We start from the raw sequence: 16,075 nt of genomic DNA on the forward strand, positions 1-16,075 counted from the left end.
CGTGGAATGTGGTCCAGATGCTTAGGGAAGATTCACCTGCAGGCGGGCAATGTAGGCCCTGGATACCTGAATTCTGCTGGGGCCTCTCCGGGTCTCTCAGGCCATGGTCGGCTGTCCCAGCACGGGGCTGGGATGTAAACGTGCCTGCTGTGCTTCAGTCTGGCCCTGTCCTTCTGTGTGGCTCTGTCCCCCGCACCTCTGATGGCGGGGCCAGAACCCAGGCAGAACCACCCAGGAGCCCACAAGTCACCAGCAGGAGGTGATTTGGGCCTTCGTCCTGCAGCTGTGGCGCTGGAGCCTGGGTGTGAGCTGGGTGGGTCGGGGTGACCTCGCTGCTCGCCTCCTCTTGGACTGATGGGCTGCATCTCTACCTGTGAGCATTCTGAGACTAAGGGAGAATAGGAATGTCTGCTCCTTTCCCTGGGATGGAGATGAACTCCTGGGCATGTATAACTGTGACTGCCTGCCCAGGGGAACGTCTGCAACAGGAAGTCCCCTGAGTGTGGCAGCTGCCTTGGGCCTGTGACCTCAAGAGAGACAGGAGGTGGTGTCCTGGTGCTGTGCTCTAGGGACTGAATCGGGTTTGGCCCTGAGGCTGTGTGAATGGAGGTGCCAGGTGTCAGGGCCGGGTGGAGGTCCTGTACGCAGGCTGCTGGTGCACCGTGTGTGACGGCAGCTGGGACACCAGTGATGCCGACGTGGTGTGCAGGCAGCTGGGCTGTGGCTGGGCCACATCGGCCCTAGGAGGGGTCCAGTTGAGTCAGAGCTCTGGGCTGTTTGTCCTGGACGATGTGGGCTGCTCAGGGCACGAGACCTTCGTGTGGAGCTGCCCCCAAGGTGTCTGGAACTCCCACAGCTGTGGCCCCAGTGAGGATGCCAGTGTCATGTGCTCAGTTGGGGCTCCCATAAGCAGGGTTGTGTCTCTGGGGTGTGGCTTCCTTCTTCCCTGCTGATCCCCGTCAACGCATTTCCTACATTTCTCACATCGTTCCATCCCCTTATCTCTCTGGTATCAATTAGTAGAAGCTTTTGAGGCAGCTGCCAGGCGTGGAGATGGTGCATGAGAACAAAGAACCAAAGTGAAAGTACCATGAAGCCATGTTTTCCATGCCACAGGGCAGCCCAGAGCCCAAAGAAGACAGTTCTTTAGGGAAGAGGCTGACGGGAGGTCATGGGCTAGGACTGCAGGTGGCCCAGGTTTGGTTTCTGAGTGCTAGACTGTAGCCCCTCTGGGGAGCTGGGATGCACTGTCTGGGCAGCAGGTGTGCTGTGAGCAGAACCGGGGCCAAGTGTGTCGTAGCAGGTGCAGCCTTGTTTCCAGCTGCGGTCGGGCCTGTCAGATGACACATAGGATTTGGACCTGGAGCTGGACCCCTCGGACTTGCTGCCTCTGTGGACCCAGAGAAGCTGGGAGGCGACGGTTCTTTTGGGTCTGCTCGGTCCTCTAGGCACACAGCTAATCCCCTTGACCATGGCAGTATGGGATGCTGGCCTGCCTGGCACGGCAGGGACGGTCAGATTTAGGAAAGTCAGCCCTGAGGCCCAGGCCGGCAGGCACAAGACATGAGACAGAACGAGGAGCCCCCTGTGGACTGAGACGTCCGTGGTGGGCCCACAGTGTGCACGCTGAGGCCCTTAGAAGAGCAGCAGCAACGTGTGCCTGCTGAGCTTCCTCCCCCTGGGATCCCAGCGGGGTCCCGTGGGCTTGGTGTCTGATGTTCCTTCTCTTTCCACAGTTGCTCCGTTCCAGTCCACTGCCTGGCCCGGTGAGTCTCAGGCGATCTTCCTCGGGATGGCCCTTTACTCCCTGCCCAGCTCTCCCTGTTCTCTCCCATTGTGGGGCATCACTGCACTTTGCAGGACTTGGGGGGACACATTATTGTCCGCTCTGTCACTCATTCTCCCAGCTGGCTCTCCTTAGCTAGCCTTGGGGTTTCCAACACTCCCGCCTTCCCGATGACCCACCTGAGTTGTCCCATCCTACACTTGATGGTGTCCACAGGTGGTCCCCTGCCGCTGCAGAGAACCAGGGCTGTGTTGCACCACCCTAGGCCCTGGTCCAATCCTGAGTGAGGAGAGTTATGGGGGAGAAGGGAGGTGGACCACCACTGACCTTCTGTCAATGGGGCATGAAAACTGAGAGGAGACCCTGTATCCCTCACTCCGGACCACCCCTGAGATCCATTCGGGCCCATCTGCATGCAGAAGTGGCAGGGACAGTGCCCAGGGCATGCTGGGTCCTAGGGACGGCAGTGCTCCGGGTTTCAGGAACCCTCCTTGGCTCCAGGTTCACTCTCCACCCCCCCGCCTTACTTTCCTGTGCGCTTCTGCCTCGGGACAACCCCTCAGATGTGCCCGTGTGGGCATGGCTCATGGAAGGCAGGTGGCAAAGGAGTTCTCCCGGGAAGGAGACCATGCCAGGCTAAGAGAGGTGGAGGGAGTCGGCCAAGAGCAGCGAGCTGAGCCGGAGGCTTGCTCAGCACACACAGGCAGCAAGGGGCAGGATCCAGCTGTGGGATGGGTGTCATCAGGCAGCTGCGAGCCTTGTCAAGCCTTCCTTGCTGTGCTGGCTGACTCTGAGCTTTCCCTTGGTTGCCACTTCCAGCCTCCAGTCAGTCCGGATCCTCGCCTGCTCTGACATCAACAGGTAAATGTTCCTGCCCACCTCCCTGGGGCTTGCTCTCTGGTTGCAGAGAGCTTGGAGGTTTGGATGGGACAGGTGGAGGCTGGGGGTGTGGCCGTTGTCATCCTTGTCCCTGAGAGGGAGGCAGGAGGCTCTGAACGCCAGGTGCGAGGTTTGATCTTCGTGGGCTCTTGAGCTGAGTCCCATGGAATGTGGTCCAGATGCTTAGGAAAGATTCACCTGCAGGCGGGCAGTGTAGGCCTTGGATGCCTGAATTCTGCTGGGACCTCTCTGGGTCTCTCAGGCCATGGTCGGCTGTCCCAGCACGGGGCTGGCATGTAAACGTGCCTGCTGTGCTTCAGTCTGGCCCTGTCCTTCTGTGGGATGTATGCCCCGCCCCTCCGGTGGCAGGGCCAGAACCCAGGCAGAACCACCCAGGAGCCCACAAGCAACCAGCAGGGGATGGTCTGGGCCTTCGTCCTGCAGCTGTGGCGCTGGAGCCTGGGTGTGAGCTGCGTGGGTCGGGGTGACCTTGCAGCTCGCCTCCTCTTGGAGTGATGGGCTGCATCTCTACCTGTGAGCATCCTGAGACTTGGGCTGCAAAGGGATGTCTGCTCCTTTCCCTGGGATGGAGATGAACTCCTGGGCATGTATACCTGTGACTGCCTGCCCAGGGGAACGTCCGCATCAGGAAGTCCCCTGAGTGTGGCAGCTGCCTTGGGCCAGTGACCTCAAGAGAGACAGGAGGTGGTGTCCTGGTGCTGCCCTCTAGGGACCGAATCGGGTTTGGCCCTGTGGCTGGGTGAATGGAGGTGCCAGGTGTCAGGGCCGGGTGGAGGTCCTGTACGCAGGCTCGTGGGGCACCGTGTGTGACGACAGCTGGGACACCAGCGATGCCGACGTGGTGTGCAGGCAGCTGGGCTGTGGCTGGGCCACATCTGCCCCAGGAGGGGCCCAGTTGGGTCAGGGCTCAGAGCCGTTTGTCCTGGACGATGTGGGCTGCTCAGGGCACGAGACCTCCGTGTGTAGCTGCCCCCAAGGTGTCTGGAACTCCCACAACTGTGGCCACAGCGAGGACGCCAGTGTCATGTGCTCAGTTGGGTCTCCCATAAGCAGGGTTGTGTCTCTGGGGTGTGGTTTCCTTCTTCCATTCTCATCCCTTCTCAAAGCATTTACTACACTTCTCCCATCCTTACATCCCCTTATCTCTCTGCTCGGAATTAGTTTGAGCTTTTGACGAGCAGCCAGGCATGGAGAATGTGGATTAGACCAAAGAACCAAACTGAAAGTGCCATGAAGCCTTTATCTCCATGCCACAACACAGGAGAGTTCTGTACGGAATATGCTGAAGGGAGATCATGGGCTAGGACTGCAGGTGGCCCAGGTTTTGGTTTCTGAGTCCTAGATTGTAGCCCCTCCAGGCACCTGGGCTGCACTGTCTGGGTAGCAGGTGTGTTGTGAGCAGAACAGGGGCTAAGTGTGTCTTGCCAGGTAGAATGTTGTTTTAACCTGGGGTCGGGCCTGACAGATCACACGTGGGATTTGGCCCTCGAGCTGGACCCCTTGGACTTGATGCCTCAGTGGACCTAGCAAAGCTGGGAGGCTACCATTGGTTTGGGTCCACTCAGTCCTCCAGGCACCCAGCTCATTCGCTTGAGATTGACAATAAGGGATGCTGGTCTGCCTGGTGCTCTCAGGAGGAGCATCCTCGGAGGACTAAGGATGGACGAGGTCCCCCTCCGAGGCAGGGCACATGCATGGACTGAGCGTCTTACCTGCTCAGCGTCGTCCGTCCTCTTTTGCCCCTGTGGTGTCCCTTCTGTGCCATGTGTCTGACCTGCCTTCTTTCTCTCCCAGCTGCCCAGCCCCAGTCCACGCTCACTCCAGGTGAGTCCTGCTGCCTCTTGACTCCACGTGTCCCTCCCTCCCCTCTCAGCTCCACAGATGGTAACCGACAACTCCAGGAGAAGGACTTGGACCTTTTCCACGCCTCAGTACCTGCCCTGGTCACTCTCGAGCAAGCAGATGTTTCCAGACGAGCCATTACTCATGGAGCCTCTGGGCGGCCTCAGCCATTTAAGGACATTGTGGCTGCGCTCTGTTCCCCCAGTACATCTGGGGTGAGGGGAGGTCTGTCCTGGGGTAATTTTGCTTGAAAGCATTGTCACATGTAAACGAGTTACATGTCGGGGCAAGGAGAGAGCTGTTTGCTGTCCTGCACCGCAGGAGGAGTCTAGGGGATGCTGTGACCTAGGAGCACTCTGTCAGGAGGGCGTGGTTACTGCTCCTGCTGCTCGTGCCCCCTCATGGCCATGTTGTGGACATTGGAGGGCATGGTTTGGCTCAGGCCAAGCTCTCCGCAAAGGCCTCTTTCTCCCCCAGGCAGAGGAGCTTCTTGAACCCCACTCTCCCTGATCCTGGTTTCAGGGCACTAGACCAACCTTGATTCCATCCACCTTCTTTCTAACCTGGCTGTGTTTCCCCTTCAGATCGGTGGTTTACGACAGCTGCTTCCTACGGTGAGCATCGCTGGGATCCTGCCAGCGAGTCAGTGGTCCACAGTGCAGTCAGCGGGCCCGCGTGCCGTGTCTAAACCCTGGGTGGAGCCTCTGTGGTCCCACCTCTACTTCCCAGAACTGTGGAGAACCTTCCCCTGCCAGTTAGAGAATGTACTAGTCAGGATGGGCTTGTTTGCAAGTGGTAGGATCCCAAGGGATGCTCTCTTAAGCGAGAAGCAGACCCAATACCGTACGTGTCTAAGACATTTAGTGGTAGTTCTGTCTTCAGGTACAGCTGCACCCAGAGGTTGTAAGACTATCTGTCTCCTGGCAGTTTTCGTACCTCTCCCATGTTATGTGTCTGGGCTTCACTCTCAATTTCATTCCGGTCCTGGGGACAAGGGCCCAGCCTCAAGTCTACATCCCAACAGGATAAAGAGTCTATGGTTTATTTCAGAACCAGGCGAAGAGCTCAGTGGAAAGTGAGCCTTCAGAACAAGCTCAGGTCTGATGAGCTGGGGTCCCGAGTAGGGGTGAGCAGCCAAAAGTGGCTCCTTGGTGCGGCCTGGGAAGCTGTCTCTGGGGGTACCCTGATGCGGGGGCCCCCAGCCCATCCCAGTGGCCACTGCCGATGCAGGCTGTGGGCTTCCCTTCTCCCCGCTGCTGCCCAAGCCTGGCTTCAGCCACTGACCTGCGGGTGTTGTGGGCATCCGTCAGTGAACGTGCCTGGCTCAGCGCACAGCCAAGGGTTCTGGAACACAGCCAGAGGCTGGGAAATGATGCCCAGACTTCTGTCAATCCTCTTGACAGAAAGCATTACTTAGAACTCAGAGGTGTATCCCTGGGAGAACTCTGAACTCACTCAGACCTCAGGACGTCTTCTTTTAAGAGACGCAAGCGAGTGACATTTGCTGTCTCCTTCCAGGAACCGACTCGGGTTTGGCCCTGAGGCTGGTGAATGGAGGGGACAGGTGTCAGGGCCGGGTGGAGGTCCTGTACCGAGGCTCCTGGGGCACCGTGTGTGACGACAGCTGGGACACCTCGGACGCCAACGTGGTCTGCAGGCAGCTGGGCTGTGGCTGGGCCATATCGGCCCCGCAAAATGCCCGGTTCGGCCAGGGCTCAGGGCCGATTGTCTTGGACGACGTGCGCTGCTCAGGGCACGAGACCTACCTGTGGAGCTGCCCCCACAATGGCTGGAACTCCCACAACTGTGGACACCACGAGGACGCCAGTGTCATCTGCTCAGGTTGGCCTCAGAGATCCCCGGGCAAGCATTTAGGATGGGGTTCATTGGGGTCAACGCACTTCCCACTGCAGGGGCCCCACTCCAGCCCCTGTCAAGTACCCATGCCTCGCAGAGTCCTGCGGGGCAGCTGGGCCCCCTCCCTTTTGGTCACGTGTGAGGGCAAGGGCCTTGCAGCAGCAATGGTGGGGAGAGTGAAACAGAACCTCCACCACCCTGGGGGCAGAGGCCGTGAGCCTTCCTCCCAGCAGGATGGCCGCTCAGTTCACACCTGGTTTTCCCGGGGGCTGCCTTCTCAAAGCCACCTTTGGGGATGTGGTTGGAAAGGTGCCTTTGATGGCTGAGAAATTTGGGCCAACTCACAGCCGACTCGGACATCAGAGGTCCAGTGTAAACAGTGCACGTGTGAGTGTGGTGAACACTGTGGAGGAGGGGGATGTAGTGGGGCAGGGGTGGCTGAGTGGAGAGGTAACGTGCCTGCTAGCACATTGGTGCAGGAGGTGGAGCACAGGCAGAATCTCTGGGGCGCCCCAATGAGCCTCACCGTCACTGCAGATGGGCTGGTGCACTTGGGGTCCTACCCTGCTTGCTGGAGCTCTTCCTTGTTCTTCCGCCGGGAGCTAAGGCAGTAGTGTGGTGGCCCCTCACAGACATGGCAGGGACCATCACATACAGGAAAGTCAGCCCTGAGGTCCGGGCCAGCAGGCGCAAGACGTGAGACAGGACGAAGAGCCCCCTGTGGACTGAGACGTCCGTGGTGGGCCCACAGTGTGCACGCTGAGGCCCTTAGAAGAGCAGCAGCAACGTGTGCCTGCTGAGCTTCCTCCCCCTGGGATCCCAGCGGGGCCCCGTGGGCTTGGTGTCTGACGTTCTTTCTCTTTCTCACAGCTGCTCAGACCCACTCCACTGCCTGGCCCGGTGAGTCTCAGACCATCTTCCTCGGGATGGCCCTTACTCCCTGCCCAGCCCTCCCTGTTCTCTCCCGTTGCTGGGCATCACTGCACTTGGCAGGACCTGGGGGGACGCATCATTGTCCCCTCTGTCACTGAGTCTCCCAGCTGGCTCTCCTTAGCTAGCCTTGGGGTTTCCAACACTCCCGCCTTCCCGTTGACCCACCTGAGTTGTCCCATCCTACACTTGATGGTGTCCACAGGTGGTCCCCTGCCGCTGCAGAGAACCAGGGCTGTGTTGCACCACCCTAGGCCCTGGTGCAATCCTGAGTGAGGAGAGTTATGGGGGAGAAGGGAGGTGGACCACCACTGACCTTCTGTCAATGGGGCACGAGAACCGAGAGGAGACCCTGTATCCCTCACTCCGGACCACCCCTGAGATCCATTGGAGCCCAACTGCATGCAGAAGTGGCAGGGACAGTGCCCAGGGCATGCTGGGTCCTAGGGACGGCAGTGCTCCGGGTTCCAGGAACCCTCCTTGGCTCCAGGTTCACTCTCCACCCCCCCGCCTTACTTTCCTGTGCGCTTCTGCCTCGGGACAACCCCTCAGATGTGCCCGTGTGGAGATGGCTCATGGAAGGCAGGTGGCAAAGGAGTTCTCCCGGGAAGGAGACCCTGCCAGGCTAAGAGAGGTGGAGGGCGTCGCCCAAGAGCCGCGAGCTGAGCCGGAGGCTTGCTCAGCACACACAGGCAGCAAGGGGCAGGATCCAGCTGTGGGATGGGTGTCGTCAGGCAGCTGCGAGCCTTGTCAAGCCTTCCTTGCTGTGCTGGCTGACTCTGAGCTTTCCCTTGGTTGCCAGTTCCAGCCTCCAGTCAGTCCGGATCCTCGCCTGCTCTGCTATCAACAGGTAAATGTTCCTGCCCACCTCCCTGGGGCTTGCTCTCTGGTTGTAGAGAGCTTGGAGGTTTGGATGGGACAGGAGGAGGCTGGGGGTGTGGCCGTTGTCATCCTTGTCCCTGAGAGGGAGGCAGGAGGCTCTGAACGCCAGGTGCGAGGTTTGATCTTCGTGGGCTCTTGAGCTGAGTCCCATGGAATGTGGTCCAGATGCTTAGGAAAGATTCACCTGCAGGCGGGCAGTGTAGGCCTTGGATGCCTGAATTCTGCTGGGACCTCTCCGGGTCTCTCAGGCCATGGTCGGCTGTCCCAGCACGGGGCTGGGATGTAAACGTGCCTGCTGTGCTTCAGTCTGGCCCTGTCCTTCTGTGGGATGTATGCCCCGCCCCTCCGGTGGCAGGGCCAGAACCCAGGCAGAACCACCCAGGAGCCCACAAGCGACCAGCAGGGGATGGCCTGGGGCTTCGTCCTGCAGCTGTGGCGCTGGAGCCTGGGTGTGAGCTGCGTGGGTCGGGGTGACCTTGCTGCTCGCCTCCTCTTGGAGTGATGGGCTGCATCTCTACCTGTGAGCATCCTGCGACTTGGGCTGCAAAGGGATGTCTGCTCCTTTCCCTGGGATGGAGATGAACTCCTGGTTATATATCAATGTGACTGCCTGCCCAGGTGCGTGTCAGCCTCAGGAAGCCCCCTGAGTGTGGCAGCTGCCTTGGGCCTGTGACCTCAAGAGAGACAGGAGGTGGTGTCCTGGTGCTGTGCTCTAGGGACCGAATCGGGTTTGGCCCTGAGGCTGGGTGAATGGAGGTGCCAGGTGTCAGGGTCGGGTGGAAGTCCTGTACCCAGGCTGCTGGGGCACCGTGTGTGACGACAGCTGGGACACCAGCGATGCCGACGTGGTGTGCAGGCAATTGGGCTGTGGCTGGGCCACATCGGCCCTAGGAGGGGTCCAGTTGAGTCAGAGCTCTGGGCCGTTTGTCCTGGACGATGTGGGCTGCTCAGGGCACGAGACCTCCATGTGGAGCTGCCCCAAGGTGACTGGCAGTCCCACAACTGTGGCCACAGCGAGGACGCCAGTGTCATGTGCTCAGTTGGGGCTCCCATAAGCAGGGTTGTGTCTCTGGGGTGTGGCTTCCTTCTTCCCTGCTGATCCCCGTCAACGCATTTCCTACATTTCTCACATCGTTCCATCCCCTTATCTCTCTGGTATCAATTAGTAGAAGCTTTTGAGGCAGCTGCCAGGCGTGGAGATGGTGCATGAGAACAAAGAACCAAAGTGAAAGTACCATGAAGCCATGTTTTCCATGCCACAGGGCAGCCCAGAGCCCAAAGAAGACAGTTCTTTAGGGAAGAGGCTGACGGGAGGTCATGGGCTAGGACTGCAGGTGGCCCAGGTTTGGTTTCTGAGTGCTAGACTGTAGCCCCTCTGGGGAGCTGGGATGCACTGTCTGGGCAGCAGGTGTGCTGTGAGCAGAACCGGGGCCAAGTGTGTCGTAGCAGGTGCAGCCTTGTTTCCAGCTGCGGTCGGGCCTGACAGATGACACATAGGATTTGGACCTGGAGCTGGACCCCTCGGACTTGCTGCCTCTGTGGACCCAGAGAAGCTGGGAGGCGACGGTTCTTTTGGGTCTGCTCGGTCCTCTAGGCACACAGCTAATCCCCTTGACCATGGCAGTATGGGATGCTGGCCTGCCTGGCACGGCAGGGACAGTCAGATTTAGGAAAGTCAGCCCTGAGGCCCAGGCTGGCAGGCACAAGACATGAGACAGAACGAGGAGCCCCCTGTGGACTGAGACGTCCGTGGTGGGCCCACAGTGTGCTCGCTGAGGCCCTTAGAAGAGCAGCAGCAACGTGTGCCTGCTGAGCTTCCTCCCCCTGGGATCCCAGCGGGGTCCCGTGGGCTTGGTGTCTGATGTTCCTTCTCTTTCCACAGATGCTCGGACCCAGTCCACTGCCTGGCCCGGTGAGTCTCAGGCGATCTTCCTCGGGATGGCCCTTACTCCCTGCCCAGCCCTCCCTGTTCTCTCCCGTTGCTGGGCATCACTGCACTTGGCAGGACCTGGGGGGACGCATCATTGTCCCCTCTGTCACTGAGTCTCCCAGCTGGCTCTCCTTAGCTAGCCTTGGGGTTTCCAACACTCCTGCCTTCCTGTTGACCCACCTGATTTGTCCCATCCTACACTTGATGGTGTCCACAGGTGGTCCCCTGCCGCTGCAGAGAACCAGGGCTGTGTTGCACCACCCTAGGCCCTGGTCCAATCCTGAGTGAGGAGAGTTATGGGGGAGAAGGGAGGTTGACCACCACTGACCTTCTGTCGATGGGGCACGAGAACCGAGAGGAGACCCTGTATCCCTCATTCCGGACCACCCCTGAGATCCATTCGAGCCCAACTGCATGCAGAAGTGGCAGGGACAGTGCCCAGGGCATGCTGGGTCCTAGGGACGGCAGTGCTCCGGGTTTCAGGAACCCTCCTTGGCTAAAGGTTCACTCTCAACCGCCCCCCCCCGCCTTACTTTCCTGTGTGCTTCTGCCTCGGGACAACCCCTCAGATGTGCCCGTGTGGGCATGGCTCATGGAAGGCAGGTGGCAAAGGAGTTCTCCCGGGAAGGAGACCCTGCCAGGCTAAGAGAGTTGGAGGGAGTCGGCCAAGAGCAGCGAGCTGAGCCCGAGGCTTGCTCAGCACACACAGGCAGCAAGGGGCAGGATCCAGCTGTGGGATGGGTGTCGTCAGGCAGCTGCGAGCCTTGTCAAGCCTTCCTTGCTGTGCTGGCTGACTCTGAGCTTTCCCTTGGTTGCCGCTTCCAGCCTCCAGTCAGTCCGGATCCTCGCCTGCTCTGACATCAACAGGTAAATGTTCCTGCCCACCTCCCTGGGGCTTGCTCTCTGGTTGTAGAGAGCTTGGAGGTTTGGATGGGACAGGAGGAGGCTGGGGGTGTGGCCGTTCTCATCCTTGTCCCTGAGAGGGAGGCAAGAGGCTCTGAAGGCCAGGTGCGAGGTTCGATCTTCGTGGGCTGGTGAGCTGAGTCCCATGGAATGTGGTCCAGATGCTTAGGAAAGATTCACCTGCAGGTGGGCAGTGTAGGCCTTGGATGCCTGAATTCTGCTGGGACCTATCCGGGTCTCTCAGGCCATGGTCGGCTGTCCCAGCACAGGGCTGGGATGTAAACGTGCTTGCTGTGCTTCAGTCTGTCCCTGACCTTCTGTGTGGATCTATCCCATGCACCTCCGGTGGCAGGGCCAGAAGCCAGGCAGAACCACCCAGGAGCCCACAAGCGACCAGCAGGGGATGGCCTGGGGCTTCGTCCTGCAGCTGTGGCGCTGGAGCCTGGGTGTGAGCTGGGTGGGTCGAGGTGACCTTGCTGCTCGCCTCCTCTTGGAGCGATGGGCTGCATCTCTACCTGTGAGCATTCTGAGACTAGGGGAGAATAGGAATGTCTGCTCCTTTCCCTGGGATGGAGATGAACTCCTGGGCATGTATACCTGTGACTGCCTGCCCAGGGGAACGTCCGCATCAGGAAGTCCCCTGAGTGTGGCAGCTGCCTTGGGCCTGTGACCTCAAGAGAGACAGGAGGTGGTGTCCTGGTGCTGCCCTCTAGGGACCAATTCGGGTTTGACCCTGTGGCTGTGTGAATGGAGGTGCCAGGTGTCAGGGCCGGGTGGAAGTCCTGTACCCACGCTGCTGGGGCACCGTGTGTGACGACAGCTGGGACACCAGCGATGCTCACGTGGTCTGCATTCATCTGCGTTGTGGCTTGTTCTCAGTGTCCCCAGGAATTGCCCAGTTCGGTGAGGGCTCATGGCTGATTGTCCTAGATGATTTGGGCTGCTAAGGCAAGGCGACCTACATTTGAAGCTGCCCCCACCATGGGTGTAACTCCCAGAGGTTTGGATACAGCGAGGATGCAGTGTTATTTGCTCAGGTTGATATTAAATAGGCAGGATTCACTCTCAGGGGGGTTGTTTTCTCCAGGAAAGGACTTGTTTGCAGTGGACTCCTCTCACAGTGAATTTCCTCGATAGGTGGGCTGTCTCTCTGAGGACATCAGCAACAGTGTTGGCTCCTGCATTTCACGGGTCCTTTGCAGCGCCTTCCTTTGTGGACCCCTGGTGTGACAAGTGTTATTACTAGCTATCACCTCAGATTCCCTCAAGACCTTTTTTATTGTGGGACTGATATCTGAGTTTGACCCTTCCGATTCAGCTCTCCTGGTCAACTCCCAGGTCACCCTCTTCAGGCCAGTCAGCGCAGGGATCTGGCACTGAGCATCTCTCTCCTAGCAACCCAATGGGTTTATTGCAGCACAGCCTGGGTGCTGAGGCTGATCATGCTGCATCTTTCTTGAAACGGCACAGATCGATTCTAGTGCCCCAGTTGAGTCACTGTAGCGCAACCCAGCAAGACTGCTCTCTGGAACTCCACTCTTTCAGCTTGTCAAAAGACACGTTGAAGAGGTGTGTTTTCCTATGGAGTGATTTCTCTGTGAGGACTCTGGAATCTGTTTCAGTGACCTGCTGAGTCCCCAGGACCAAGGCTGTCACTCATCTCAGGCTGGAGGGCTGCACTGGTCTCCTGCCACCTCCTGCTGCCAATGCTCATTCAGAAATGCTGTAGGGGAAGAGGTTTGGTCCTCTGGTTGTTTACGATGAAAATAATTACCTGTCATTCCATGAAGAGCTGTGACTGTGTTAGAAACATTGCCTGGTAACACTCCTATGAAGGTTTGTCTGTTATAGAAATACTTCATGCTGAGAGAAAGCCCCCAAATGCTGTTTATGACATAGTGAAAACAGCTGGTGTCAAATATGTTGGGAAGTGCTATACCCTCCAGCACTTTTTGGATAGTCAGTGTAAACTGAAATGGTCAAGGCTCTGAGAACTCCTGCAGTAAGGAAAAGGATTGATTTTCTCCATCAAACTGATGACCATGGCACTAAATCATTATCCTGCTATATCCTAAAATCACTTCATTTTCTTTCTAGATTGGTGGCGCCCATCAACTGCAACCACTCAGAGTAATTATCACATTTTCCCCCTGACCCAGAGGGCATGGATTTCTTCTCCCCAGGCCTGACTGCTGGTCCCCGGACTGCAGTCACGGGGCTCACTCCCCAAAGAGTCTGCCTCTCCTGTTTTCCTGGCAGGTGGCATCCCCTGCAGCTGAGGTCCCCACCCCAGGAGGGTGGGGCCTCTCTCTAGGCTCCTCTTTGTCCTTTAGTAGCCTGGCCAGCCTCAGATTCGGATCTCTGGACAGGCACTAGGCGAGGCCGGCCCCTCGGTGTAAGTCCCCGCCCCTTCCCTGGGACACTAGACCCTGGTGACTGCGGGCTGGATGGAGCCTGCTTCATGGCTGAGCTCGTGTGTAACTAGCAGAAGCTTTGAAGGCCTGTCCTGAGCAGCTGCTGATCCCCTGCTCACCCCCAAAACACACACACAGAATGAGCAGATCGTTCCTCTCCATCCCCACCCTCCCCTCCTCAATACCTAACTTCCGGAGGCAGCAGCAGCTTCAGGCTGCCCCTCCCCTCTGATCCATTCTCTGCAGTGCAGCTGGGGGCCTCTTCACCAAATGCCAAGGTATGTCCCAGTCTCAGGGATGGACTGATTCCTCAGGGAATGGACATAAAGCTTGTAAGAACCAGTTCCCCCAAACATTTTTGTTTTGTGAAGACTGATATGTGAGGTTGACGTTTCCTATTCAGCTCTGCTGGACAACTCCCAGGCCTTCCTTCTCAGGCCACGGAGGGGCCGGGCACTCAGTATCCCTCTCTCAGGAACCTGATGGGTTTATTGCACCGCATCCTGGGCACTGAGGCTGATCATGTTTCCTCTTTCTTGCAGGTCCAGAAATCGACTCTGCTACCCCAGGTGAGTCACTGCAGCCCAACCCAGCTAGACACTCTCTGGGATTCCACCCTCTCAGGTTTCTAGTAGGAGAAGAAGAGCGGTTTCCTGCTGGGGAGAGATTTCGCTCTGAGGAGTCTGGAATCCGTTTCAGGGACCAGCTGAGTCCCCAGGACCAAGGCTGTCACGGGTCTCAGGCTGGAGGCCCCTCTAGTCTCCTGCCACCTCCTGTTGCCAGTGCTCTTTTAAAGATGCTGTGAGGGAGGAGGATTGGGTTCCCTGATCATTTTCAATGAAAATAACTGTCCCAGTCATGCCCTGGAGGATTGTGACCATATTAGAACATGACCAAGTAGCAGTCTTACAAAGGTTTGTCTGTTAAAGAAGTCCTTCATGTGGAGAGCGCTGCCCCTCCCCGCCACGACCTTCTTGCCACAGTGATAACATCTGGTGCCAAATAAGGTGGGAAGAGCCATGTGCTTTAGCCCATTTGGCCAGTCTCAGTGTAGGTGGGAATGGTCCGAGAAGCTCTGAGAAGTCCTGCAGTCAGGAAAAGTACTTACTTTGTCTATCCAACTAACCACATGGAATTAAAAAATTATCCAGCAATATCCTAAAATCACTTTGTTTCTTTCTAGGTTGGTTGCACCCATCAACTCCAACCACGGCACGTAAGTGTCATGTGTTTCCCCCTGACCCACGGGGTGTGGGTTTCTTGTCCCCGGCTCGGCTGTCCATGCAGCTAATGCCTGCACATGCTTAGCCCACCTCCACCTGTACACACAGCCGCCCAGGCGGCCCACCACGTCCTGCGCCCTGCCCCCCCACCCCCCAGCCGCCATGGGTGTCGCACGCTCTTAGCCTTCATTCTCCCCTGCTCGGTAGATGCCTTTTTTTCTTTTTAACTGAAGAGCGCTCCTTCCCCTTCTTTTAAATGAATGAGATAAGTGATTCTTAAAAAATAGACTTTATGGCTTTTATGTCTTGCAGTATCTCCAAAGCTTTGGGGAAAAAGGGGGATAAAGAATAAATGGATAATTTCACAAATCATCATGTTTTTACAAGCATTTTTTCAAATACTTTAAACATTTCATTTTATTTTATTCTTCTTAGCTGTGTTGGGTCTTCATTGCTGCACTCGGGCTTTCTCTAGTTGTGGCGAGTGGGGGCTTCTCTTGTTGTGAAGCATGGGCCCTAGAGCACGCTGGCTCCAGTAGTTGCGGCATGTGGGCTTCAGTAGTTGTGGCACTCAGGCTCATTAGTTGTGGCTCACGGGCCTAGGTACTCCGCTGCAAGTGGGATCTTCCCGGACCAGGGCTTGAACCCATGTCCACTGCATTGGCAGGCAGATTCTTAACCACTACGCCACCAGGGAAGTACCTACAAGTATTTTTCACCTCACGGTGTGGATATAGTTCCATCGGTTCCCACCGCTCTTCAGAAATGATGTGGCTAATTTTCCTTGTCTTTGTCTTCTCTTACCATCATTTTAAATAAATGGCACCGTGATGAAGAATGTTTTTATAAATAAATTTTGCATACCTCCTCAGGATATTTTAGGACAGAAAGAGATTCACTGGCTAAATTTAATATAGTGCCTCGTACATAGAATGTACTGAAGAAATACAAACTCTTATCATATTCAATATTTTGCAATCTTTGCTTTGTCTATGGTCAAATCGCCATCAAGAATGGTTGTACAATGAGAAGGAGATATTAATGTCCTCACTCAGGTGTTAAATATTGAATACCGAACTAATGGTTTAATTACAGTGACAGGTGCTTCCCAGGGAAAGTTCAGTGTGAAAGGAGGCATATTAGCAGAGTTTTTAGTTGATCAAGGTATCAAGGGAAGTTCTTTATGAAGCGACAGTTTTGCTGAGGCTTTCAGGAGAGGCAGGTGCATTGCTGCGATGCCTTCCAGCCAGAAAGAATGCTCTGAAGGTCTGGGCGGGAAGGACCTTGGCTTTTCAAATGAGTGACAGGTGGTGGCAGGAGGGCTTGTGAGAGAGCTGGGTGAGGGAGGGCCAGATCCTTCAGAGCTCTGTGTGCAGCTTAAAATTCCTGGCTTTTTAATAAAATATAT

General features: G+C 57.0%; 1 protein-coding gene across 1 annotated transcript in view; it reads left to right on the forward strand.

Annotated features, from left to right (window-relative positions):
• LOC130854168 (deleted in malignant brain tumors 1 protein-like) overlaps positions 1-16,075 on the forward strand; it is a 49,350-nt gene that overhangs the window by 15,304 nt on the left and 17,971 nt on the right. Inside the window, 9 exon segments of the mRNA XM_057736931.1 lie at positions 570-598; positions 600-917; positions 3,371-3,424; positions 3,426-3,719; positions 4,481-4,510; positions 5,113-5,170; positions 6,047-6,370; positions 13,987-14,013; positions 14,628-14,660. Coding sequence (XP_057592914.1) covers positions 570-598; positions 600-917; positions 3,371-3,424; positions 3,426-3,719; positions 4,481-4,510; positions 5,113-5,170; positions 6,047-6,370; positions 13,987-14,013; positions 14,628-14,660 — 1,167 coding nt within the window.

This window comes from Hippopotamus amphibius, chromosome 5 (assembly GCF_030028045.1).
Source record: "Hippopotamus amphibius kiboko isolate mHipAmp2 chromosome 5, mHipAmp2.hap2, whole genome shotgun sequence".
Classification (NCBI taxonomy): Eukaryota; Metazoa; Chordata; class Mammalia; order Artiodactyla; family Hippopotamidae; genus Hippopotamus; species Hippopotamus amphibius.